This window comes from Gopherus evgoodei, chromosome 14, assembly GCF_007399415.2.
Source record: "Gopherus evgoodei ecotype Sinaloan lineage chromosome 14, rGopEvg1_v1.p, whole genome shotgun sequence".
In the NCBI taxonomy this organism is placed as follows: Eukaryota; Metazoa; Chordata; order Testudines; family Testudinidae; genus Gopherus; species Gopherus evgoodei.
In genome coordinates, this window is record NC_044335.1 from 19,882,884 (window position 1) to 19,910,079 (window position 27,196).

The 27,196-nt window shown below is 45.0% G+C and overlaps 1 protein-coding gene across 1 annotated transcript in view; it reads right to left on the minus strand.

Moving 5' to 3' along the window:
* Positions 1-14,070: 14,070 nt before the first annotated feature.
* The window catches only part of JPH2 (junctophilin 2), a 64,550-nt gene continuing 51,424 nt past the window's right edge, over positions 14,071-27,196 (minus strand). Inside the window, exons 4-6 of the mRNA XM_030532760.1 lie at positions 20,322-21,244; positions 17,610-17,707; positions 14,071-16,465 (exon numbers count right to left, since the gene is read on the minus strand). Of these exons, the coding sequence (XP_030388620.1) occupies positions 17,627-17,707; positions 20,322-21,244 (1,004 nt within the window). The 3' untranslated portion in view covers positions 14,071-16,465; positions 17,610-17,626. The remainder of the gene's footprint in view (positions 16,466-17,609; positions 17,708-20,321; positions 21,245-27,196) is intronic.

Here is a 27,196-nt window from a genome sequence, read left to right on the forward strand (position 1 = left end):
GTGTAGACTTACCCTGAATTGAACACACCAGCCTTTTGTCTTGCAAAACACATTACCATGGATGCTTTCCTATTGCAACCCTAGGCCTAGTCAATCTAGCAGATGAGCAGGGGTTTGCCATGAATTGGTCTATTCACGACTCGGAGTGTAGGTGTGGATTCCAATAAGCTCTTTCAGAAAGGCATCTGGATAATTCATTTTTCTTCTCATTCATTCCCCAGTTGTTTTACCCAATGTTTAATTAGTTCCCTGAGTCATTAGTTTTAAGACGTGGCTATACACCATTTCCTGATGCAATTCAGCAAGGAAGTATCAGAAAAAATGTTATTAACCCATTGACAGCTCTGGAGTCTCTTCAGTCTGTATGTCACAGAAACTCCCTCTTCTTCCTTTGTGACCTAGGAAACAAAAGGATTCCAGTTTCCCTTTGGTGGCACTCACACTTCCACCAGTACTTTGCAGGTCTATAACATATGCTTCTGTGTATTAATGTCTGTTTGTGCACTGTAGTCTAATCTTAGAATTGAAGGGGATGGCTTTGCAGATGCAAGCGCTAATATTTCTGAGTTTGCAGCTGTTGGGCTGTAGATGTTTAGCAACAAGTATGTCTGCATACAAAAATTGGGCAGTGATGTGGAGTACAAGTAAGGCCCTCACTGAAAATCGACCTCTTTGTCTGTCTTTCACATGAGATGCAAGACTGAGGCGCTTTCCACGAAATGAGAGATGTGACAAGACTAAATTCCAATCAGGTAATTACATTCTGCTGACCTGCTTTCTCCCTGAATGAAACTATCAAGGAGATTATTTTCCATTTCCCCTTGTAGCAACAATGGTGTGGTGAATTCTTGCTATATTTCACTCCAGAGGATTGTGAATTTCAATGGCGAGTGAATGGTCCCTATCTATACTGTGTGTGAAGCACTTCGTGATCTTTAGAATGAAAGGTGCTATGTAAGAATATATATATATATATATATATATAAACTGCTATAATTTTAAATTGGAAGTACTGCAGGTGAAATGCAGCCAAAGCATATGCTTTCGCTAACAAGTCTTGAAGGTGCTTTGATATAAAATTCTAAACTAATATCAAATCTCTGTTCTTATCTGAGTTTGACCAGTACAGCTGTCTAGTTGGTTGTCAGTACTAGGCTTGGTCTACATTATGCGTTTAAACTGATTTTAGCAGCGTTAAACCGATATAACGCTGTACCCGTCCACACTACGAGGCCCTTTATATCGATATAAAGGGCTCTTTAAATCGATTTCTGTACTCCTCCCCGATGAGAGGAGTAGTGCTAAAATCAGTATTACCATATCGGATTAGGGTCAATGTGGCTGCAAATCGATGGTATTGGCCTCTGGGCGGTATCCCACAGAGCACCACTGTGACCGCTCTAGACAGCAATCTGAACTCGGATGCAGTGGCCAGGTAAACAGGAAGAGCCCCGCAAAATTTTGATTTTCATTTCCTGTTTGCCCAGCATGGAGCTCTGATCAGCACAGGTGGCGATGCAGTCCCAGATCCAAAAAGAGCTCCAGCATGGACCGTACAGGAGATACTGGATCTGATAGCTGTATGGGGAAACAAATCTGTTCTATCAAAGCTCCATTACAGAATACGAAATGCCAAAGCGTTTGAAAAAAAAATCTCCAGGCAACACAGTGCTGCATGACAAGCGTAACGGGAAGCCAGAGACTCCAATGGACGCTCATGGAGGGAGGGAGGGGGTACTGAGGACTCCAGCTATCCCACAGTCCCCAGCAGTCTCCGAAAAGTATTTGCATTCTTGGCTGAGCTCCCAATGCCTGTAGGTTCAAATACATTGTCCGGCGTGGTTCATGGAATAGCTCGTCAATTTACCCCTCCCCCACGTGAAAGAAAAGGGAAAGAAATAGTTTCTTGACTTCTTTCAATGTCACCCTATGTCTACTGAATGCTGCTGGTAGACACGATGCTGCAGCAGTGAAGAGCAGTATCCGCTCCTCTCCTCTCCCTGGTGGCAGACGGTGCAGTAGGACTGGTAACCATCCTTATATCAACCCTTGAGTGCTCCCGGCTGGCTTCAGGTGAGGCTGGCCGGGGGTGCCTGTGTGAAAATAGGAATGATTCTCAGTCATTCCCAGTAGATGGTACAGAATGGCTGGTAACCGTCCTCATCAAAGCTACTGGGGACTGAGCTCCATCAGCCCCCTCCCTTTCATGTGTAAAGAAAAGATTCTGTCCTGCCTGGACTATCATAGCAGCGGCATGCTGGGCTCCTCTCCCCCGCCTGGACTGTCATAGCAGCTGGAGGCTGCCTCCCCCTCATTTTATCTCACTAACAAGTCACTGTTTCTTATTCCTGCATTCTTTATAACTTCATGACACAAATGGGGGGACACTGCCATGGTAGCCCAGGAAGGTTGGGGCAGGAGGGAAGCAACAGGTGGGGTTGTTGCAGAGGCACCCCCCTGTGAATGGCATGTAGCTCATCATTTCTGCAGGATCTGACACGGAGCAGCTGTGCTCTCTGATACACTGGTTCTCTAGTACACTTGCCCCATATTCTAGGCAGGACTGACTCTATTTTTAGAAACCATAAAGGAGGGATTGACTCGGGGAGTCATTCCCAGTTTTGCTTTTGCGCCCCCGGCAGATCTCAGCCAGGGGCACCCATGATAGCAGCAGACAGCACAGAAAGACAGATAACTGTCATCTCATTGCCAATTTACACCAGCAGCAGACAGTACAGAACAACTGATAACCGTCTCTGCTATCCTGCAAAAGCAAACAAATGCTGCTGTGTAGCCCTGGAGTATCGCCTCTGTCCGCGGCATCCAGTACACATACGGTGACTGCAAAAAAAAACACGCTGAATGGGCTCCATGGTTGCCGTGCTATGGCGTCTGCCAGGGCAATCCAGGGAAAAAGGGTGCCAAATGATTGTCTGCTGTTGCTTTCCCGGAGGAAGGAATGAGTGACGACATTTACCCAGAACCACCCGCGACAATGATTTTTGCCCCATCAGCCACTGGGCTCTCAACCCAGAATTCTAAGGTGTGGGGGAGACTGTGGGAACTATGGGATAGCTATGGAATAGCTACCCACAGTGCAACGCTCCGGAAATCGATGCTATCCTCGGACCATGGACGCACACCGGCGAATTAATATGCTTAGTGTGGCCGCGTGCACTCGACTTTATACAATCTGTTTTATAAAACCGGTTTATGTAAAATTGGAATAATCCTGTAGTGTAGATGTACTCCTAGGGTATTGACTACATCACAAAGCCCTTAAATCAACCCACAAACTGGCTTTAAGGAGGTAGTTCAGAGAGAGAAAGAAAATGACTGTGCCACTTTATCTCTTCTCTGTAAATCCAGAGAGATTATGGAGACAAAGGACTAAACTGAGAACCAATGGTAAATTCCAATGTAATAGAAACCAAAGCACAGAACTGTCTCAGGAAGCCAGAGAGTCATGTACTCAGGAAACCAGTTTATCAGCTTTGGGATTGTTCAGTCCCTGCGGGGCTCCGGGGTGCAAAGAGAGATTGATGCTCTATTTAGAGCATTCTTCGGTCACTGTCCCAGAATTATACATAGGTGCCCTTGGCCCACATTTATTCCTCCCAATTCCTCAAAGCACTTCAGATACATTTGCATCTGTCATGGTATGAACCCCCACTCTGAACCTTAGCGTCCAAAAGATGGGGTGCCAGGATGAATTCCTCTAAGCTTAATTACTAGCTTAGATCTGATAGGGCTGCCACCAACCAGGACTTGCAGTGCCTGGTACACTCTGGTCCCCCCAAAACCTTCCCAGGGGACCCGAAAACCCAGACCCCCTGGATCTTAAAACAAGGAGGAACTGACTATCCCACCCCCCCTTCCTCCTCTTAGACTTTCCCTCCCTGAGTCGTCTGGAGAGGCTTCACCAACTCACTGGTGAAACAAGATCCAAATTCCTGAATGTTAACACAAGGGAAAATAAACTCTTCCCTCCTCCTCCTTTCCCCCCACCACTCCCTGGTGAGTTTAGACTCAATTCCCTTGAGCCTTAACAAGGGGAAAAAAATCAGTCAGGTCTTCTAACAAGAAAAGCTTTTAATAAAAAAAAGAAAAAGTAAAAATTGTCTCTGTAAAATCAAGTTGGAAAATGTTACAGGGTCTTTCAGCTTATAGACACTAGGGGGAGTCTTCCCCCTAGTACAAATACAATCCTTCCAGCAAAATACACATTTGCAAATAAAGAAAACAAACAAAAAAGACTAAACCGCCTTTCTAACTGGTACTTACTAATTTGAACAGAAGAGATTTTTTCAGAAAGATTGGAGGAATCTGCTTACAGGTCTGCCCCCTCTCAGAACCCAGAGAGAACATACAGGAAAAACCCCCAAGAAGCACAAACAAAGGCTTCCCTCGACCAAGATTTGAAAGTATCTTGTCTCCTGATTGGTCCTCTGGTCAGGTGTTCCAGATTTACTGCTTGTTAACCCTTTATAGGTAAAAGAGACATTAACCCTTAACCATCTGTTTATGACAACATCCTATAAAAGCCAATGAAAAGCACACATATAAGTGGTTTGCTGAATGGAGTCTAGGAGCCTGTAGCAGTGAATATGAGTAGCAATTTTAGATGTTGACTCCCACCCATTCTGCCAATGCTGCCAGCCTTCATTGCCCCTTAAAACATTTTTAAACCGGCACTTTCATGCTTTCTCGCATGCTGCCCGTCATGTTTCCCTATGAACATGTGCAAAGCCACCTCCTTGAGCTCCTTAAAACCCCTCCTTAAAGCTCTCCTGTGCAGGGATGCCTACAAAAACTTGGCAACGGTTAGACGGCTGGTGTGCAGAGACCACTGCCTTTCTCCTGATCAGTACTATCTCTCTGTTTCCTTGTGCTCTCCTGTCTATATGCACCTGCTATCTCTTGCTTTCTACTTAGACTGTAAGCTCTTTGGGGACAGGAGCCATCATTTTGTTGTGTTTATACAGTGCCTAGCGCAATGGCTCCTTGGTCCATGACTGAGGGTCCTAGGTGCTACCATAATACAAATCCTCTTCTTTCGTATGTGTCACAAGTCACTATCTAGACTGATCCAGCAGTCAGATGGCTGAACATCGAGAGTGGCCCGAGAGTGCGGTCCACCCCCTGTCAGGTTCTGGATGTTCAGAATAGGTACCAAGGGTTGAAGCTGGATGTAGTGTCAGGACCGGGCCAAGGACAGAGCTGAAACTGAGGCTAGGGGACAGGCTGTGGGTCAGAACCTGGGTCACCCTCCATAGACAAGCCAAATTGGGATCGTAGTTTGGAGTCCAGCTGCAGGCTAAAGGTCTAAACCAGGTTGGAGTCAGTCCCAGGGCCTCAGGGTCAAGAGCTGGGTGCTGGGCGGAGGGGTTCAGGAGCAGGGCTGGGGCGAGTTGGAATAGGCCCTAGATAAGGCTGGAACAAGACTGAGGTAGGATCAGGGACAGGAGTGAGGGAAGGCTGTAAACCTAGGAAATTTGTAGCACTACAAGGCAGTAGGAGGGTTCCTAGCTGAGTGGTGCTATTGCAACAGGACTCCGTCATTACCAAGATTATATGAACTGCATCAAAGGCAGCGTATCGGGACTTCACAATATGCACCTGAACATGTGAGGCCAGTATGGAAATTCAGATGCTAGAAGTAAAGTGCTCACGACTGGCACTAGAACTGGGAATCCTGTCTTTGATAGAAATAACTCTTGTGGGGGAAAAGACATTCAGACAAGAGTTTTCCTTCTTTAAGCTTGTACCTTGTACAATGAATAATAATTAAGGCAGAGTGTCATCGAGGTCGTAGAAGTCCCGGATTCTGTGACTTTCTGTGACCTTTGTGACTTCTGCAGCAGCCAGTGCAGCTGGCTCTGGGGCTGCCCGAGCAGATCAGGCGGCCCCTGGGCCAGCCACACTGGCTGCTGCTGGGGCAGTTTGGGTGGGGTAGGGGGCTCAGGTCTGGGGCAGGGTGTTGGGATGCGGGGTGATGCTTACCTCGGAGGGGGAGAGAGAGGCTCCCCAGAAGCAGCTGGCATGTTCCTGCAGCTCCTAAGAGGGGCTCTGCACACTGTCCCCACCCACAGGTGCCACCCCTGCAGCTCCTATTGGCGGGACCCCCCTAGCCTTTCCCCACCCAGGAGCTGCAGGGACATGTGGAGCCAGATAGGGAGCCTAACAGCCCCACCAATTCTCCTCTCAGCACCAGCGGGGTTCCCGGGCCACCTCCCAGCACCTGGGGTGCCCCTGGACTGCTCCTCCTCAGAGCACCCCCAGCTCAAGTTTTAGTTCGAGGTATGTAGTACAAGTCATGGACAGGTCACAGGCCATGAATTTTTGTTTACCGCCCATGACCTATCCATGACTTTTACTAAAGATACCCATGACTAAAACATAGCCTTAATAATGATGGATGTGGCGTCAAATGATCTGTCTTCTCATGAACCCCATTTGTGTTAGAAAAGGCTATGAAGTCTATCTGTGCAATGCGTGGTTGTGAAATCAAAGGATCATAGAAATTTAGGGCTGGAAGGGACTTTGAGAGGCCAGACCACTGTGCCGAGGCAGGACCAAGTCAACTTAGACCATTCCTGGCAGATGTTTGTCTAACCTGTTCTTAAAACTCTCCAATGACAGGGATTCCATAACCTCCTTTGGAAGCCTATCCCAGAGCTTAATTAGTTAGGAATTTTTCCTCATACCTCACATAAACCTTCCTTGGTGTAAATTAAGCCCATTACTTTTTGTCCTGCCTTCAGTGGACATGGAGAACAATTGATCACAGTCCTCTTTATAGCAGCCCTTAACACATTTGAAGACTGCTATCAGGTCCTCTCTCAATCTTCTTTTCTCAAGACTGAACATGCCCAGTTTTTTTTTAATCTTTCCTCATAGGTCAGGTTTTCTAGACCTTTATCATTTTTGTTGCTCATCAGTGCTGAGTAGACCAGGACAATAACCTCCCGTGTCTTACACACAACACTCCTGTTAACACACTCCAGAATGATATTAACCTTTTTTGCATCTGCATCACACTGTTGACTCATATTCAGTTTGTGATCCACTGTAACCCCAGATCCATTTCAGCAGTGCTACTGCCTTGCGAGTTTTTTCCCATTTTGTGCATTTGATTTTTCTTTCCTTGGTGTAGTACCTTGCATTTCTCTTTACTGAATTTCATCTTCTTGATTTCAGACCAATTCTCCGATTTGTCTGTGGCTAAATGCTAGTACTTCAGAGAACGGTCTTTTTTTCTGCTCTTCGTTTGACGTGGTTGGGCTGTATAAATATTAAATAGACGTTCTCATGAATCATCAGTTGATTGTCCACACTGCTTTCCTGTCCCATCAATTAGATTCTCCTGTAAATATGGAAATGGTGGTGGTAGCCATCCTTGAAGATCACATACCCAACTGTATACATTAGCAGTCTAACACCCTATTAAAACCATTATCACCCAAAGAATGGTAAGAATTGAATGACAACAGAAGAACAGTGAGGTCTGAAATATTCCTGTTATGGTGGAGGAGGGGAAGTGAGACTGACATAGCTGAAAAGAAAGATGTACATGGTAGAGCTGGTGAGGAAAAACTTCAATGGTGCCATCAAAACTAAAATGTTTCATGAAATTGTGTCAATTTAGCTGAAATTTTGTTTTGGAAAAAAAAGAGTTCTGAAGGATTTTTCAATATTTCATTTTAAAATGACTTTTTGTTTTTTTATTTTTTCATTTTGTATAATACTAGATACTATTATAATAAAATTGAAAAAAAATCAAAATGAAACATTTCAGTTGACCCAAAACAATGTAAAAACAAACTCCTTTTGCTTTGCGGAGAATTTTTAGGTTTCAGTCTGATTTGGAATGAAGCCAGATTTTGAAATGTCAAAAACCTTCATGAGATGGAATTACCATCCTCTGCACAGCTGTAGTATATCTGTATCCAGAGTTATAGCAAATAAGTCTGAACACGGGTGGCTGTGGCTATGCGTGCACAGCATGATATGATATTTCCACTGTGTATTATTGCTGTCAAATATGTATATATATGTACACATGTACACACATTTGTGAGTGTGACATTGCACCCCATATTCTTCTCAGTGATATTATTATGATATAATTATGGCATAATTCTGATATATTTTATGCAAGCTGGGTCATGTGAGATATCATTGGAAAGATTATGATTTACTGAAAATGAACTTGTATGCATGTATCATTTTTGTATCTGAAGTTAGGAATATTGACTATATATCTGTATTACAAATGTGTTTACATCTGGGGAATGTCCACTAGGCAAAAGACTCTCAGGTCTTGTCTACACTGCCACTTACAGCGTTGAATCTTTCTTCGCTCAGGGGTGTGCAACCCCCCCACCCCTGAGCGATGCAATTTTCAATGCTGTAAAGTGGCAGTGTAGATAGTGCTACAGCACTGGGAGCCACGGTCCCAGCACTGGCAGCTATTCCCCTCACAGAGGTGGTTTTGGCCTTGGCTACACTGGCGCTTTACAGCGCTGCAACTTTCTCGCTCAGGGGTGTGAAAAAACACCCCCCTGAGCGCAGCAAGTTACAGTGCTGCAAAGCGCCAGTGTAAACAGTGTCCCAGCGCTAGGAGTGCGGCTCCCAGCGCTGTAAGCTAATCCCCACAGGGAGGTGGAGTACGTGCAGTGCTGGGAGAGCTCTTCCCCAGCGCTGGCTCTGCGACCACACTCGCACTTCAAAGCGCTGCCGCGGGAGCACTCCCGCGGCAGCGCTGTATGGCTGCAAGTGTAGCCAAACCCTTTATTACAGCCACAGCAGTGCTTTAACATCAACTGTGTAGACATACCCTCAAACTAGATGGCTGGCTGGGAAGGGTCCATGCAGGTTAATGAGCCGTTAGGAAAACAAATAGGCCTTAGAAGAAGTTTATAGTCCTGAACCTGGGAGTCTTCCTGAGGAGGCTACAAACAGCCTCTGACTCATGGCCACTGTGACACTACCAGACCAACTGGTGCTGGACTCCATCTTGGAATACCAGTGTTTTTCCACTGACTGGTGTGGGAACCAGTCTTTGAAACAAAGAGTTCCCACCATATGCAAAAGCTTTATAAGGCAGGGGAGTGACATTATCGAGGTTCTTCACTGACGCCGCACCCAAAGAGACTCTTGGAAACACCTAAGGAACAGAGAGACTGAACTGGGAGAAGTGCTGGATCCAGGCTAAAGGGATTTTTAGCATGTGAATGGAACACCTGGGGATTTTAAGATGTAAATTAGTGCAGCTGGCCTCTTAAGAATCTGCAGGCTGCTGGTATCACCACTTAGGGTGAGAATCTGTTATTCATATCCAGTCTCTTTAGTATGTTAAGCTTAGTTTGCATGTTTTGTTTATTTGCTAGGTAATCTGCTTTGATCAGTTTGCGATCCCTTATAATCACTTTAAATCTGTCTTTTGTAGTTAATAAACTTGTTTTTGCTTTGTCTAAAACCAGTGTGTGTGTGGAAATCATAACTCAGGGCAGAAAGCTGTTGTACATTTCCTCTCCACATTGAGGGAGGGGGCGAATTTCATGAGTTTATGCTGTACAGTTCCCTGTGCAGCGCAAGACAGTATAATTTGGGGTTTACACTCCAAAGGGGAGTGCGTGCCTGAGTAGCTGCGAGGTTCCTCAGCTGAAGCCTTCCCATGCAGAGCTGATTAGAGCATCTGTATGTAACTACAGCTGGATGTGTCCCTACTTGTATGTGTGCTGGTAACAGTGCAGGCGGGAACCTGGAAGAGGGCTCAGCAGGCTGGTCACAGCAGTACAATGTAAAGGGAGCCCAGGCTGGTGGATCGGGGGGCTAAGTGGTACTCTACTTACTTGTGCAGATCAGCCATGTGGGCATGTGGTGGGTGATTAGACCTTTAAACTGTTTGCATTTGCAAGTCTTCTATGAAAAAAGGCCCATGGACCTTGAGTCTCACTTTACATTCATGGTGAAGGAGGGAGAAGGGAAGGAATGGGGGTAAGAGTTAGAATGAGCGGTACAGAAATGCACAGTGGACAAGTAATAAAGCCAATTAACTGTAAATGGGATTCATGACCTAATTTCAGGCCTGTTTCAGAGCAAAATACCCTGGCTCAAGGGAGCGCTATAAGTTCACCCTGTCTGGAGGCTATGGTGAGCTAGTCCCAAGGAGGTGTTGCTAAGATTCTGATTCCACTCAGCCGTTTGGGTTGGAGAATGTACATACACAATCACAACTGCTGCTGAGGGCAAGCCACGGGGCAAACATGGTTACTCTTATACATGAGAGGCTGCTTCCCAGAGACACCTGTAGGCTAGAATCTGCTGTAGGAAACCAAAGTTCTGTACATTGGAGAGTGCAGTCTGTGCACATCTTGGCTGCAAAACATCCTTTGTGCCACCCTGTGGCAAGGAAGGAGAAGAATCCAGCTTTCAGACCAACAATTTCAAAACTCAAGCAGTGAGTACAGGGTTTGCCAGCGGCCAGTATGTGTATGGGAGGAAGAGAGGTCACCTTTTCAGGGAGTTAAGGATGGAAGATCAGCCTCAAAAGTCACCATCCAGTTACACCTTTAACATTACCCTTTGTTGTCCTGTTTGTGGTTATATGGGGTGATTTTTCAAAAGGCCTGAAGCCTGGCCACCTCCCGTTATGAGGGTGCAATGAATTCACACCCATCTTCGTCTGCTTCCAAAATGAATTGTGAGTGCTAGTCAGACCACCTGCACTGTACAGTTTTTATAGCCTCTTTTTAGATTTAATTTAAAAGCCTATAGACAAGCCCTGGGCATCAGGACAATGCGCAAAATTCATAGTCTGGTTGGAATGATCACCCAGCAACAGAGCTGCCTTCCCATCTAATAAAGCAAATTAATCTCACTGGAAACAATGTCGTGAAAGGAGCAAGTGCCCAGATTTGTTCCTTTAGATACAAAAAGGTGGGCCCAATTACACCCACAGGAAGGGAGGTGGGGGCTTCAGCTCTTCTGAAATGTTGGTCCTACAAATAAGTATCAGAGAAGCCTTTCTGTGTGTCTATGTGTATGTGTTAGATATTAGGAGAAACTCCAAGGACAGTTCCACACAGGAATAGGTTGCCCAAAGAGGCTGTGGGATCCCTGCCCATGGAGGATTTTAAGAACAAGTTAGACAAACACCTATGGAAGTAGAGCAAGAACTGACAGGGATTTGAAGGGGATTTCAATGCAAACAGTCTCTTCTGTGAGCAAGAGTCAGGCTAGCTGTTACCCTAATAACACGAGACTTGTGTGTGAGGCGAGTGAGAAAGACCTGTGTGAGAAGTTGTTGTGACCTTGTGCTAGATATGGAATGTAGACTATAGTCTAAATAGAAGTGAGAAAAATAAGATGACCTATGTATAAACAAAATGCAGCTGTTGCTTATTATTGCATGCAACCAAAGGTATAAATGCTTGCTGTAATTGTTACCTGGAGAGAGACCTGTTTGGCTGTCTCCTGCCATGCAATTGCTAGAGATAATAATAATAAAGTATCTAACTTTGCTGCACCCAACCAGAGAGTGAGAACTCTATTTTTCTCCGACACACCTGTTAGGGATGGACTAGGTTTACTTTATTCTGCCTCAGCATGGTAGGCAGGACTAATGAACCTCTTGAGATTCCTTCCAGCCCTACATTTCTATAGAGTGTGTGTGTGTGTGTAAGACATATTTGTACAATTGTGTGTCTGTACACCCATTGTCTGTGTGTCTAATGTACAGGACAGGTTTGCATCTATGAGTGAATGTCCTGTACTCACCACTGTAAAGTTGAACTTGCATTTCCACACCACAGTATATGATTGTTTTAATTGTGTTTACTGGCTCTATTCTTATTCTAGTCACTACTGTAGTTCTCATTCTAGATGTAGGATAACACTGAGCTATATCACATCTCACTGTGTGGCAGTTGTTGGTAAAAGCTGACTTTTCCATGGTGACCCGGCTGTCTAAACATGTGCATGTGCACGTGAGTGCGTCTCTATGCCTGGATGCATAAGACTAGCAACAAGTGGCCAGGATTTAGAGAGCAGATAACCTGTTTTCCCATTGTGCACATTATGTGTATAGCCAGGACTTGTAAGGAATCCAGAAAAGACAGCAGGAGGGGCTAATGAAAGCATCTGAGAGAGGCAAGGCACCAGAGCCCAGGTATGGAGTCTGCAAAGGTGCCAGCTCACAGCCTCCTCCCAGGGCTGCTGATTGTGAAGAGGCTGCACTATCATCTGTCACCTTCCATAAGCATAGAAGCTGATGGCCAGGTTTTCAAAAGTGCGCAGGTCCCTGTCCCCCATCTGAGAATGATGGAGGCTGCTGTATGCTGAGCACTGTTCAAAATCTGGCCGTAGGGTTTTAATCCCACTCACCCACTCTTACCAGGATCAATTCCCATTAGCTATGATCTCACCATTTCCATTAGAATTCTGTATAGCAAAACGACGCCCAAAGCCATATTCACACCCTGCTCTGGTCTCAGTGTACATTCACGGTCTGTGTATATTGCACTTTAGTGTGTAATGGCATCACTTTTCCAGCAGAGGGTTCTAGCGCCCCAAATATAGGGGAATGGGAAGACAACTGCTGCCTTTGGGTGGTATGATCACTTTCTGCTCGAGAGTTATTTTACAGCTTTTCCATTCTATACTGCAGCTGGTATTTCTGGGCTGGAATCTCTGCGGGCTATTAGGTTTGGAATCTTTCCCCTGAAGTAACATGCATATCGTCTCACAGCTTTCAGATACGTCTTGATGGGGGTGAGAGTCCCAAACTGTCCCCCTCCCAAACCAACAACCTGTGTTAGGCTGAATCAACCCTTCAGCTGAGGAAGGCAGCGAGTGTTCTGAAGCCGGTGAATAACACTGCAGGGGAAACTGAGGGGCGTGTATGAGCCAATGGGCAGAGTAGGCTGCCTCTGTAGTGCTCCCACTCCCTCCACCCCAGTCCCCAGCCCTTTGAGTGAGATTGCCCTTCTGCGCTGTACTCAAAGTTGCCCACAATGACTTCCCCTCTACTGTACCTGTAGGTGTTCATAAATTGGTTACTGTAGGTTGCTCAAGAGCAAAGATCTGCACACACTAGCTTGTTATTTATTGAAGGGTCTTTTCCCTGAATGCTGAAATGTTGTACTCTTATTTGTTACAGTGTTGTGGAGTCACTCGTGAGCAGTGGGCAGCATGCCCTGCTTTGTTATTGTAGGGTCTCTCCCATAATGCTCAATTGTGTGCGCTGATTTGTTACAGTGTTGTGGGGTCACTTGTGAGCGGTGGGCAGCATGCCCTGCTTTGTTATTGTAGGGTCTCTCCCATAATGCTCAATTGTGTGCGCTGATTTGTTACAGTGTTGTGGGGTCACTCGTGAGCAGTGGGCAGCATGCCCTGCTTTGTTATTGTAGGGTCTCTCCCATAATGCTCAATTGTGTGTGCTGATTTGTTACAGTGTTGTGGGGTCACTTGTGAGCGGTGGGCAGCATGCCTGGTTTTTTTTCTTGTAGGGTTCTAAATGGGAGCTGGGCTGCTGGCATCAAAGTTTTTAAAAGCCAGAATTGACACGTTTTGAAAAAGTATGCCTTAAAAAAGCCATGAATTTTTCACACAGATGTAAGGGAACAAAGTCAGGTGTTATAAGTCAAATTCTGGGCCACAGAATCCTAAGCATTCCTTTAAAAAATGAGGCAAGGAAGCCATGTTACCATGCCCTAAACACCCCCTCCCCGGCCTTTGACTCTAAAAATACACAATAAATAAAGTGAGCAGATAACTGTTTATTATTGCATGTAATCCAGCAGAACTGACTAAAAATTCTGGCCGGTATTACACCGATCGTGGACAGTATACATTTTGCAAAACCTATGAAGAAGGCAGTCCTTGTGAAGAATGAAATGTATCTCTATCTTGGTAAGACCTGAAAAGTTTATCAAAATATCCTAGTCATTTTTGAAGGCATGCAGTTTGAGGTAAATCTGTTACTTTGCATCTAAAGAAACAAAAGCCCTAAGAGGCTATATATACATATATATGCATGTAGCCCCTTAGGGCTTTTGTTTATAAAAGCAAATCTACCTACTTTTCTCAGAACATTACTGGGAACAAAGCACATTACTGAGTGCACATCACATGTATACAAACTGGGAGAGAAATCGCCTTAGCATTTTTTAAAAGATCCGGTTTTGTGCTTAGAGATAAATAAAGATCTCTTAGATCTCTCAGTCATATACGTGGCTAAAAAAAGCAACAGGCATATTGAAACGGTACAGCTGGCAACTAAGTGCCAGCAAATGGGTCATAACATTTCAAAGCAACTGATCCTGGTGTTTACAATACATTTATATTTAGAAAAAGAAGACAGGTTCAAAAAAGATGAATTGCTACCACCCTGTGCTCTGTGAAAGTTCCTAAGAGATACTTCTCTGCTTTCTCAGGGCTGGAACAGACACATGGTTTCCAGACAGGGATCAAATTAATTTCTCCTCCCACAATTAATACCATGTAAGTGCTACTGTGGCAACATTCCTGAGCTAAATATAGTCACAATATAAATATGGGGGGGGGGGAGAGAAAAGAACTATCACTCCTGTTTATCTGAATTTTATCTTCAACAACTGATAAATTATACATAAATTGCACAGAGGATTTTACCCCTGTGTCTTCAATCTGTATTAACCCCCACACATTTGCCACATTGTATCTGAAATCTTTACAGATTGGCATTTGGAACTGTTTCCCTTCCCTTCTCCCTTTATCCATCAGTTTTCTGCCATTCTTTTCTCTCTCTCATGTTCTCCCAGCTGGTACTGTGCTGTGGGACTTCAGGGTACATGAGGTGCATAATTCACCATAAATACATTTTTAAAATACTGTAGAAATTGATACAAAATACATATTGATTTTAAAAAGAAAGAACTGTCCAAGCACTCAGTCTCACACTAAACTGTAACTTCATCTGTGCCATCTTTATATGCTTGTACTGCTATGGGTCAGAACATATTGTGAAGGAAGTATCTCATTACAAAAGTACAGTCGGAGTGTCAGTTTGTAGTTCTTTGTAGGATTATTGCATATCGCTAAGGCCTCTATGTCTAGAACACCAGAACACTGCCTAGAATTGTCCCCTCTTTAGTTTATTGCTGGTTAACGCCTATGTGCTGGGTCTTTTTCAGCCTGAGGCCCAGATTCACTGGAGTCTGACTGGATCCCTTGTTTTGTTTTCTCACAGAAATACCTGAGCTCTTACAATTTTTTGACAAATCCATTCCCTTTTTTGGGACAACAAGGCCAGAAGGCCATGCCTGCAGCCCAAGGATGAGTGAGAAAAGATACTGGAGAGGCGCAATAATGGCATCTCTGTATTTGGAAGCTAGTTGCCTAGTTTAATAGCAACTTACATCAGGTTCTGAATGCAACATTTAAACTGGGGTTTTTTGTTTGTTTTTAAACAAAGGAATTCAGGCCAAATATTTCTTCAACAATTACAGCTGTGGAGTAATTTACTGCAAAATGATCCTATCTAACTGCTGGTGTCGTGGACAACCCTCAGCAACAAGACTCAGGTGTGGGTGCTGCATAGTCCGTAAGCAGACATGGTCTCCATCTGCTAGTATTTGCCCACTCAAGAGAAACAGCGTCTGATTAGCCTATCTGTCAAGCATGTACAACACAATGCAACCTCCCTACTGGTTCTTCAGCAGCAGCATGTGTGATCCAGCTATCTGGTCTGAGGATGCTTGCTTGCTTGCTTTACACTCAGCCCAATTTCAGTTGCTCCTCAGCACTCATTTTTGGAAATTATTATAGAAGCCGGGAGAGGAAATGCTTTTGGTTTCTTCACCTTGGATGATATTAGATTCACTGATTTCCAAGTATGGGTTCCCTCAAGGCTATGCCTTGTTAATAAATAATTTAACTTCATTTCTGTAGCAGCAGGGGAAGCAGCCTAAGGCTTTTGTTAACAGTGGATTGATAATACTCTGGGATTTAGTGGAGTGGTTGAACATCCTCAACTCTGGCCTGGCTCTTATGAGTGTTCCTGTCTAACGTGTGCATTGCATTATCTCTTTGCATTTACTGACATTCTTTGGGAAAATCTCTGACACGGAGTCAATCAAGGGAGTCAAAGAACACAGGGCACTTAAGTGTACATGCTTCTACAACTACAGATAAATCCCTTTTTCCCTGGCACGATCAGTGACTTTGGTGAGAACACTTTAAGGCAATGGCTAGTTCCTAGAAACGAGGAAGGGTTGAAAAAATCCAGGCTTCTTTTTGTTGGACTGGAGAGTCACCCACAAACTGGGAGCAGTGATGCTAACCAGATAATCTGAAAGCTTTATTTTAAGGTTCATGTTTGTGGTGCAACTTTGGGTTCTAAAGTCCTCCTCTTTGATGTTTCCATATGTCCAAGAGTTTAATCCCTGCCAAGGTCCATGGTCTACATCAATGGTAACACCTGTTCCGGACAAAGATCAATGGAAGAGTTAGTGAAGAGCAATATGTACAACCATTCCTAGGTATGTTATATGGGAGCATGAGGAGCTTCTGGTTAGAGGGAGTGTGCTAGGATGGCATCTCCCTTTCTGCCTGGATCCTTTATGAGGGAGGAAGCTGGACTCAGTCCTTAAGACTGAAACACATGCTTCACATGCTGCAAGTTGTCTGTGGGCAGATTTGGAAGGAACTTGAAACCAGGCTGCTAAGAGCTGCTGTTTATCCTACTGCAAAAGGCAGTAAAGACTATTAACATATTTCCCCCCACAGGTTTTATTCACACCGTTGGAATAATGATTAATACATTAAGCTAAATAAAGCAGAGTTTAGCTGAGCTGTTTTAGCTGAGCTGTTTTAGCTACCGGTTGTCCCAACAGAATGGGAGCTTGAGTCAAACTTTGAATGGGCATGAGCTAAAGAAGGGTCTGTGAGCATTAATTCAGGCTTGAGGCCAAGTCAGGACTAAGATTAAGGTGCAAATTCAATAGTTTCCTTGCACATTTTCAGCCCAAGATGATAGAAAGCTTGTGCAAACTTATGAGAGATTTACTGTTTGGGCCTGTAGCCTCACAGGGACTGCATGCAAGATTTTAATGCCACCAAACCTAATCTAAACCTTCATCTCTATTCAGTGTCCAGACCAGTCTCTGATCCATAGTTTAACCCTTATCTGAACCAGGCTAGCTCTACCAATGCTGGAAATCTTACTTTGTAAATCATGCTCATCTAATGGGGGTGGGGAAGCGAGGTTAAAAGTATATCATGTGATTTACACTCAGCCAAAACAATTCCGATGTGAATGTTGAAAAACGAAGTCCCACCCCCATGAAAAAACAACTGACCAAGAATTCTTCAGCTAATATTTTTGATAATGAATACATCTGAGAATCCCTATCGGTTTGCAAACCAACAGCAACAACAAAAAGAGGCAACACTTATTGAATAAATTATTGGCTGTGAATTATTGGCGGAGCCAGCAAACTTGGCCATTTTAAAAAGGAATAAGTTGGAGTCTTTCTTTAAGGAAATATTCAAAACAGGAGCAGAGAATTTTCTCCCACTGAACTCATTTCACTGTTTCATTTCCACGTATATGTCAATCTTACCTTGACTGAGGGGCACATCATGTCAGAAAATGTACAAATAAGATGGCCAGACCAATATTCAATAAGATGACCATGCAGATCATGATTGTGTTAGGTCCCTAAGGGAAAAAAGCCAAAGCAAAGTATTAACCACCATGATTCAAATACAGACATAGCTACAGTTCCCTGAGCTACCACCCAATTCAAAAGACACTTTGAAACCAAATTCTTTCAAAAATGGGTGCCTAAGTCTAGACAACTAAATAACTGGCCTGATTTTCAAAAGTGCTGAGTATCCAGCAGCTCTCACTCTTGTTCTTTGATTAAACCTTCTTCGCTATCTGACAAGGCTGAAAAGACCATGGCAGTCTCTCTGGACTTGTGCAAGCAACTAGTACAATTCATTTCAAGTTGTTTTTCAAAATTCCATTGCCTCTGCCACAAATTGTCCATGTTTGCAATGTTGCTGTTTTTAAGAAGAAAAACACTTTATTTTTGCTAGATTGTCTTAATGCGGGACTAGAAGAGAAAATAGCATGTTGAGAAAAGAAAAGCCATTTTCTTGTGATATTGATTTTCCATCATTTTTTTGTTGTATTATTTGATGTTCCAACACTGCCATGGGGCTGGGCGAAAACCATTTTAATTTCCTTGTAGGTGGAGAGATAGATGAAGCACGGACTTATTTTACACACCCACATCTGATGTGTGAAAACTATTCCAGGAATAGAGAGAGACAAAGGAACATTTTAAATACAATGTTGGACAATAATTTTCTGTGTGACAATTTCTTTTTCATCTAGAGGCAGGACTGGCTGTGAAGGTTACTTTGGAAGAAAAAGCAAAGAAACCCCTCTTACAAATGGCTATGGGACCCAAAAGGGAACTGGATGCATGTAAATGATTACATGCACAAAAGCCAGAAGTTGCGGATCAATTTTGGTCCCTTTAGTGTCGCGCGTGTGAATTACATAGCTAGACTATAGCATCAGTTGGGGTTACAATGACTGGGGAAAGAAAGGCCATTACCTGAACTGGGGGAGGAGAAATGAGCTGCTAACAAAAGTCATCACATGGAATACATATTACTTTCAGGCTGAAGAGTAACTGGACTCCTTCTCAAGGGGGCACTTTTATGCAGTAACCTGAGGTTGTAACGATCAGTCACCCTCACATGCTTGTCATCAGGGCCACCTCAGAATGGATCAGAATAACTTTTTAAACTTCTGTCTTCAAGCCATGAGTCCAAACCACAACCTGAGATTCAACTGCCCCCGGGACTTGGGATCCTGATCTGCTGGCCAGCCTCTTCCTCTCTATTGGGAAAACTTAAACCTGGCATCAGAACACAATCAGGAGCTTCAGGGAACACTCAGATTCCAATTTCAGGGCAGGGGCCTGTCCCATTATTAGGGAGGAATGACAGTCCAGTGGTTAGGGTGGTAGCCTGGAGCACAGAAAACCTGCATTCAATTCCCCACTCTGCCACAAACTTCCTGTATGACCTTGGCCAAGTCACTTAGGCCAAGATTTTCAAAAGCAACTAATGACGCTGAGTGTCTAAAATTTGGAGAGCCTAGCTTGAGATACTGGAAGTAGGTCTGATTTTCAGAGGATGGGTGTTCAGCACTTTCCGAAAATGAGGGCCCTTTACATTGTCTCAGGTTGAGGCACCCCAAATTGAAGCATGGGAAATCACCGGTTACTTTTGAAACTCACAGTTGGTCTCTCTGTGCCTCAGCTCCCCATCTGTAATAACACAGAGACATTGGGGGCCTAAATATAGTAAAAAGATCTTGAGGCACTCAGGTACAATGGCAATGAAGGCCATAAAAGTACCTGAGATAGATTATGTGGACAGGGGTTTTGTGATGTGGCATCTGTCTACTAGGCCACTATGCCAGCTTTAGACCACGGCTCTCTTGATACGAGCCACCAACCTACCTGGTGGTGGTAACAGCTTTTGATTAGGAAGAGGTAAGCCAGTGAGGATCAAATAAGAACCCACCCTATCAATCACCCCTACCTTGAGGCAGAAAGTCAAACCCAAACTTCATATGACAATCAAAACAATTAATATTTGTAACAAAAGATTCCAAGCACCTCTTTCCCCTGAGATTGGAAGCAGAACTATGTTTTAATAAGATGAGAAACACTATCTTTTTGGTATTACCAGTCCAGCTTAACCCTGCAGACACTGGGAACGCCACTTCTTATGAGGATTCCAGCCTAATTTCTAAGTCATAAAGGTTTGAAGAAGCCTCTGAAACTCTAAGTATCTAAACCTTCAGGCCCTTTTGAGGTTCACTTATTAATATTCACTGCCCAGTTGTTCTAGATACAAACCAGTGAACTGGATTCCCAATCTCCTCAGCCATCCTGTCACTAGCAGGAAATCTTGCATTAGGCATGGATAAAACTATCCCAAAGATCTTTCATAGTTTCATAGATTTTAAGGCCAGAAGAAACGCTGGGGCATCTGGTCTCATCTAAAGTTATATTAAATTTAAATTACCTCAAATTAACCAAAATACTGGCAAGATGCTTCACCAGAAGCTGAAATCTCAAACCAGCCTTCCAAAGTGCATGTGCAGATTTTGTACCCACACTTGCACATGCAAATTGGTGAGAGGTGTGCAACCACCCCAAGTGAATGCACTTCAAAGGCAGATTTGAAAATCTGGCCCCACATGCTTAAAATTCCCATTCTAATAGGCTACCATGCAACATCACCTCTTCAAATTCATCCACTTCCTGTGTCACTGCTTCAAGGGAAGGCTCCTTCTTAGCTAGCACTGTAGGTTCAGGTTTAGCCAGAGCCTTGGACTCAGTCTTTTGCTCAGGCTTGGCTTCAGTTGCAGCTTCTGTTTTCACAACAGCCTTGTGCTCGGCTACATGGTTTTGCTTCAGCTCTTGTTTATGTTTGGGCTCTGGTGCGGGCTGCTCTGGTTTAGATTCTGCTTTGAGCACTGGTTTCTCTTCAGGTGCTGGTTCCTGCTGAGTGATGGGTGTACCTCCCCTCCTCTGAAGTTCTGCTTTGTGTTCAATAGCCCTCATGTCAGTTCTTGGCTCTGGGGAGACCGACTTGGTAGGTGATTTGGGGACAGGGAATGGTTCTTCCTCAAAGTCCAAGGGGGGAGTGACTGGGGAGGTCCTCACTGCATAGCTGTGATAGCCTTGGTATAATTCGACATCAGGTTCTTGCACTATCCTCTGAAGGGGCTTGATCTCCATCTGGTCTGCTGAAGTCCTGGTATTGCTCAGCCTAATGGAGTTCTGTGAGGCAGGTCTGCTGCTGGCTGCTGCCTTCTCCCCATGTGCCAACAGTGCATTGGATGGCGTGCTGGGCCTACTTCCTGTGAGGCTCCCGTCTCTGCTGTGATCCCCATTCCAGTTGCCTGGGCTGAGGAAGCCATCCCTCTGTGAACTCTGCTTTGCCCGCTTTGCCTCCGGTGGTGTTCCAGCAGGACTCGGAGATGGCATTCGGGCTGGATTTTCCTTGCGGTCGGCAGAGTCTTTCTCGTGGAGCTGAGGGCTTTCTGGAGGGGTTGACGGTGGTGGTGATTTGGTTGGTAGTGCTATCGCTTCCATGTTTGCCACATTCTCGACATTCTCAATGATCTCCTGGAGCAGCTTCCTCTTCTGGTACTCAGGGCCTGAAGGAGAAGAAAGGAAGAGATGTTTACTACTATGAGTAGTTGGTCACCTTCTGCCTGCCTCTTGGTTCTCATGAGCTAAAGGGTCTACGTGAACACATGCTTAAGGGCCCCTTCCGATCCTTGTTATCATGTGGGAACACAAAGGATCTACTTTTTTGGTGCTCCATGACCTGGCAACTGTTTTTGAGGGTGCAAGTTTGTGCCTGCATAAAACTGCACCTACATTTTTGTGTCTGCACTTCACTGCAGGTGCAAATACTACATATCAAATTACCTGATTTGAAGGTACAAACAGGAAGTTAGATTCTCTCTACTAATATGCATCACAGACCCAACTTTGCACCTCCCAAACTAAATATCTGAAAATCGGGAACAGAGGGTTTTCAGAATCATAGACATTATAGATGAGAAAGATCCTGTAGTCTAGTTGGATTGGCTGGGATTGCTCCCTTCAGTTAGAAGCAGGATCTGCTCACAGATTGTAATGTCTACATTGTCACTTTGCCAACATACTAGCCTAGGACAAAGTAAATGAGAGAGACAAAGTGGGTGAGGTAATATCTTTTATTGGACCAACTGCTGTTGGTGGAAGAGAGAAGATTTTGAGCTACACAGAGCTTTTCTTCAGGTCAAGGTAAGGTAACTCACTCTGCGTGTGCTGGTTGGCTCCTGCAGGTCTCCTGCCTGAACTCGGCATGTGCTGTTTCTGACATGGACTCTATATAAAAGCACCACGTTCAAGTAACTAAGCCTTTACCTTAAAATATTCTGAAGCCCACTTATGGGGATTGTCTAGTTCCATGGGAGATGGTCTAGGTCAATAGCTTGGATGTGACCCAGCAGGACGCTTGTGTACCACTCATACTATATTTTTGAGGTCAGCCCTGATTTTATGGGTTCATCCTGTGTTCTGCAAGGCCAGTTTGATACAAGCACCAGTCAGTGATTCAACACATTCCTATCTGAAACCGGCACACAGACCCTGCAGGGTTCCACTGAAAAAATACATAATATGCAGAAAGACAAGAAGGTTCTTCCCACCTAGAGAATATTATTGTATTTCATTCAAGTTCCTCCCAAGCCGACCTTTTGTTCCATTTCCCAGCAGCTAAACAGTCCTGCTGCATTTCTCCAAGTTACATAACTAGCTGGGACTTTTACTGAAGATGACACCCTGTCCCGGGTTAAAGCATACAGTGAAAAGCCCAAGAGAAGATTCTCTCCCTCTCTGTTAATAAACCTGTCAACTAAAGAAAAATCCCTGCTATTCTAGGGAGAGGGAAATAAAACTTCTCCCATTTACCTTTGTAGCTCCTTTCACTTCTTTCACCCAAGAAGCAAAATACTCTTTACAAACACTCAGCATCACAATCGCAGTTCAATCGAAACACAATGAGGTAGCTGCTGTTCTCTCTATGAAGCAGATGGAAAAGCTGAGGCATAGAGATACAAGGTGACTGACTGTGTGACCTGGGAACATCATGTGAAGAGCTGGAATAGGATCCCAGAGTCCTGACTATGCAGAGGACATGCCCACTGGTTTGTACTTGACACGGTTCAGCTGTGCCTTGACTGCCGCAACTGATGAGAGCAAGTGCGAGTATGTGTACACGGCAGGAAAATCAGTGTAGACAAAGCCTCAACCTCAACTTCCTGTCTTTCTCCAGATCCCTTCACTCCCCTCCTTCTGAAACAAATGTGAATGTCTCTCACTCTTATATTCTTTGTTCTAGTCACTTGCCCTAGAAATTTGTTCCATGGATTGATTTCCCTTTGCCTGAAGAAAGGACTTTCTAACCTCCTCATGTGAAAAGAGCCAGGTTGGATTTTCTTCAGTACATCTAAACTCCTAAAATCACAGTATGTTTTCAGAAGAGATTCACCACACATTGGAAACTGACACTTACCTCTCTCTCTGACACTGCCCTTCAAACAGGCAGCTAAGGGAAAACCGAGACAAGGAGCTAGCTATAGGTCAAAATAAAAAGTCATTCCCTGGTTGGACTTCCCTGCACCTATACAGGGAAAGCCAAATGAGTCATCTAGGCAAAAGGGCCTGTTGTGACACCCAAGTGCGTAGATAAGCAGCTCCGCAGACCTGTGCAATGTTCAGCTAAGTGACCTCTGGCATGGAGATCCTGTTCAGAACAGCAGAGCAAAGACCCATCACAATTCCACAAGGTGACTCCAGGATTTAGATTTCACTCTGACATCTGACCTCATCTGACTTGCTGGTGTCAACACATCTCAGATTATTGTTTGCCTATCAGTAAATCTTCGCTTCTTGGTAGCCCTGCACAAAGATTGCACAGCAAGTCCCCACCAAACAAACCTGCTTACATTTTGAAGTACAGTAGTACAATCTGGCCTCTTTAAAGCAAACAACCAAATCCTACCAACCCAACATGCCCTGCACATGCTTCTCCCTGTGGGGAGATGATGAAAAAACAAACAACAAATAGATGCGAGGTTTCATTTCTTAAAGCACTGCTGGAAGATGCTGTACCAGGGGGCTGAGTGCAGGAAGCTGAACAGAATGGGGTAGAGTCATTGGCCTATGCCAGTTGTCAAAGGGCAGCAGGCAAAGGTGAGGATGCAGGGACATACTTTGGCCCCTGGTCTACAGGAGGGTGGTTATTGTTACTGATACAACAGTGGTGCCTAGAGGTCCCAACTGAGACCAGGGCAGCATTGTGCTAGGTGCTGTACATACATATTGTAAGAGACGGCCACTGCCCAAAGTACTTGCAGTCTAAATAGATAAGACAGACAAAGGGTGGGAGAGGACACAGAGGCATAGAGAGAGGAAGTGATTTGCCCAAGGTCACATAGCAGTTTAGTGGCAGAGCCCTAGTGCCTTATGCAGGAGACCACGTCATGTTCCTACTGGTTGCAGCTTCCTTCCGCTCCACGTGGTCCCAGTCCAACACCCCTGCTAAGAATCCTTCTAAGAGGTGGTGGTGAAGATGGAGTCTGTTTCGTCTAGTACAATTGTCAAAAAATCCTGCCTACACTAGAGCAAACAACCCGGATTTAATTAGAGGTGGGTGCCTAAGTGAAACGTCTGTGGCTATTCATCTGAGTAAACGACTCTATTCAATCTGAGTTCATGCCCCTTTTGTGGTCACTTTCTGCCAGTATTTCAGCAAACAAGTATGCTGGCAGAGACAGTGAATTTTAAGGGACTATTCAAGCATATCAGTCATGTAAAGCAAATTTTACATTTGTAATCCTGATCATTCAGACCAGAAACCTGGTTCCAAGAGATCTGCTTAGCTGGGTCAGGGAACAGAAATAACCAAGGGTCCAGTTTGTGTTGTGAACATCAAATACAACATGCGGCCTGTGACGGATCAGCAGAGCAAGAACCACTGGCAGGAATTACTTGGCGAAGCATTTTGAACATTGAATTTGTCAAGTGTTTGTCCAGCACCTAGCACAATGGGGTGCTAGTCCACAACAGGAGCTCCTAGGTGCTGTGGTAATACAAATGATCAATAATAATTCGAGCCAATCTTAAACTGTACTCTGGGAAGACCGAGGCAACACACATGAAAACATTATTTGCTCTGAATTATGCTTTTGGCTCCTGTTCAAGCCATGCCACCTACAACTGTCTTTGGGAACAGCATCCCCTGTGTGGTTCTGCTGAACCTGACAGCTTCTATGGAACACAGGGGTATGTAGCAGAGTATGTGCTCCAAAGGAACAGGCCTTTCAGTCTCCCTACAGTGGACTATCTAGCTGTTCAATCTCTTTTTCTCCTTCCCCCCAAGTATTAACTGAGGTTTTGAGGCTGGCCTGGAAGTTGATTGACTCCCGCTAAAAATCACTAGTGTGAGCACTATGCTGCTAACTCTGGCCTGTATAGGGTGACTCCTACCAAAGGTGGGGGTAGGGGAGAAGTATAGGGTTTATTTTAGCCACCCTGCCCTGCCTGCACGCTCCTGTCAATCATAAAGAGACCCATTCAGGGCCATTTATTTCTGGCTGCAACTAGATTATTTGGAGGCCATTCCACCAGTTGTTCAGTCTCCTCAAAATAGCGCTCAGCAGCCTCCCCGCCTGCCTTGGGTTCCTCACCTCTCAGCTGGTGCCGTCTTCTCCCTCTGAATAATTCACACAAGAAAAATCAATCTCACAAACATGCCGGCACTCCCCGCCTCTCTTACTCGCCGGCGTTTGCTCAGCCTCTGTCTTGTTGCCTGCCTCTGAGTGCGACATTTCAGCGAGGCCCTTTCCCTGCAGATTTTTGCCCCTTTTTGTTACACCTGTGATACTGGCTGAGACTCCATGCACAGTACTCACTAAAGGGCTGATGCGATTTGCACTGGCAATGTAGATGCTCTTTTTGCACCCGTCTAAATGAACTGCAGGTGCAAATATAAGCACTTTGTATTTCTAACTACTTGAGTGGCACCCACAAAAGAGGCGCAGCCCTCTTGGGGTATGTCTTCACTGCACAGTTACCCTATCTGGGTTTTAGCCCAAGGCCCCCAACCGTCCAAACAAAAAAACCTCTGACCTGTGTTTGGAGGTGCTTTAAGTCTGGGCTGGTTGGCCCAGCTGAAAGAGTGGGTTTGAACCTGGGTGCTTCACTCAAGCTGGAAACTGCTCACTTTGTAGTGAGGATGCAGGCAAAATCACTCAAGAAATGACAGTCCTCCAATGCTTTCCCATGATTTCACCCAGGGGATAGACAAGTTCTCACATAATTGACATAATTAACTGGGAATGACACCTAGAGCCTCTCAGCACAAAGAAAAAATGGTTACCTGCCTTTCATAACTTTTTTTCTTCGAGATGTGTCGGTCATGTCCATTCCATTCTAGGTTCATGCGCCTACATGTGCGTGAACATCAGAGATTTTTGCCGTAGCAGTACTGGTAAAGCTGTAGCGCCCTCTAGAGTGCTGCACTTATGCCGCGGTATATCCCTACACCATCTCAGTTCCTTCTTGCCAACAACTCCGACCAAGGGGCAGGAGGTGGAATGGACGTGAGCAACACATCTTGAAGAACAACAGTTACGAAAGGTAGATAACCGTTTTTTCTTCTTCGAGTGCTTGCTCATGTAGATTCCATTCTAGGTGACTCGCAAGCAGTATCCATGGAGGTGGGCTCGGAGTTCACCATCGTGCAGCTTGTAGTGCAGCTCTGCCAAAGCCAGCAGACCTTCAGGAATTGCCCCTGTCGGTCAGTGCGTAGTGCAACGTGAACGTATGGACGGATAACCAGATGGCGGCCCGACAGATCTCATGGATCGGCACCTGTGCCAGGAAGGCCACCTAAGATGCCTGTGCTCTAGTGGAATAAGCCACCACAACCACTGGTGGGGGCACTTTTGCCAGCTCGTAGCACTGGCGGATGCACGCCATGATCCAAGACAAAATTCTCTGGGCTGACACCTGGCAGCTGTTCATCATGTCCGTGACAGAAATAAACAACTGCATAGGGAATGGCCTCATTCTATTGATGTAGAAGGCCAGCGCCCATCTGACGTTCACTGTATGCAACCTGCGCCCCTCATCTGATGTGTGAGGCTTTGGACAGAGGACTGGTAAGTAACTGTCCTGGCCCATGTGGAACTGGGAAACAACTGTGGGCAGAAAAGCCGGATGTGGGTGCAGCTGGACCTTGTCCTTGTAGACCGTATAGGGTTGCTCCGACGTGAGCGCCCTGATCTCGGACTCCCACCATGCTGACATTATAGTGACCAAGAAGGATGCCTTCCAGGGAAGGAGCAAGAGGGAGCAGGAAGCTAGGGGTTCAAAAGGAGGGTCCATGAGCTTCAAGAGCACCATATTCACGTCCCATGGGGGAACCGAGTCTCGGACATGCAGGTACAGGTGCTCTAGACCTTTCAGGAATTGTGCTGTCTTGGGAGGGTGAAGACAGACCTGCCCTGAAGTGGAAGGTGAACTGCAGAAATGGCCACCAGGTGCACCCT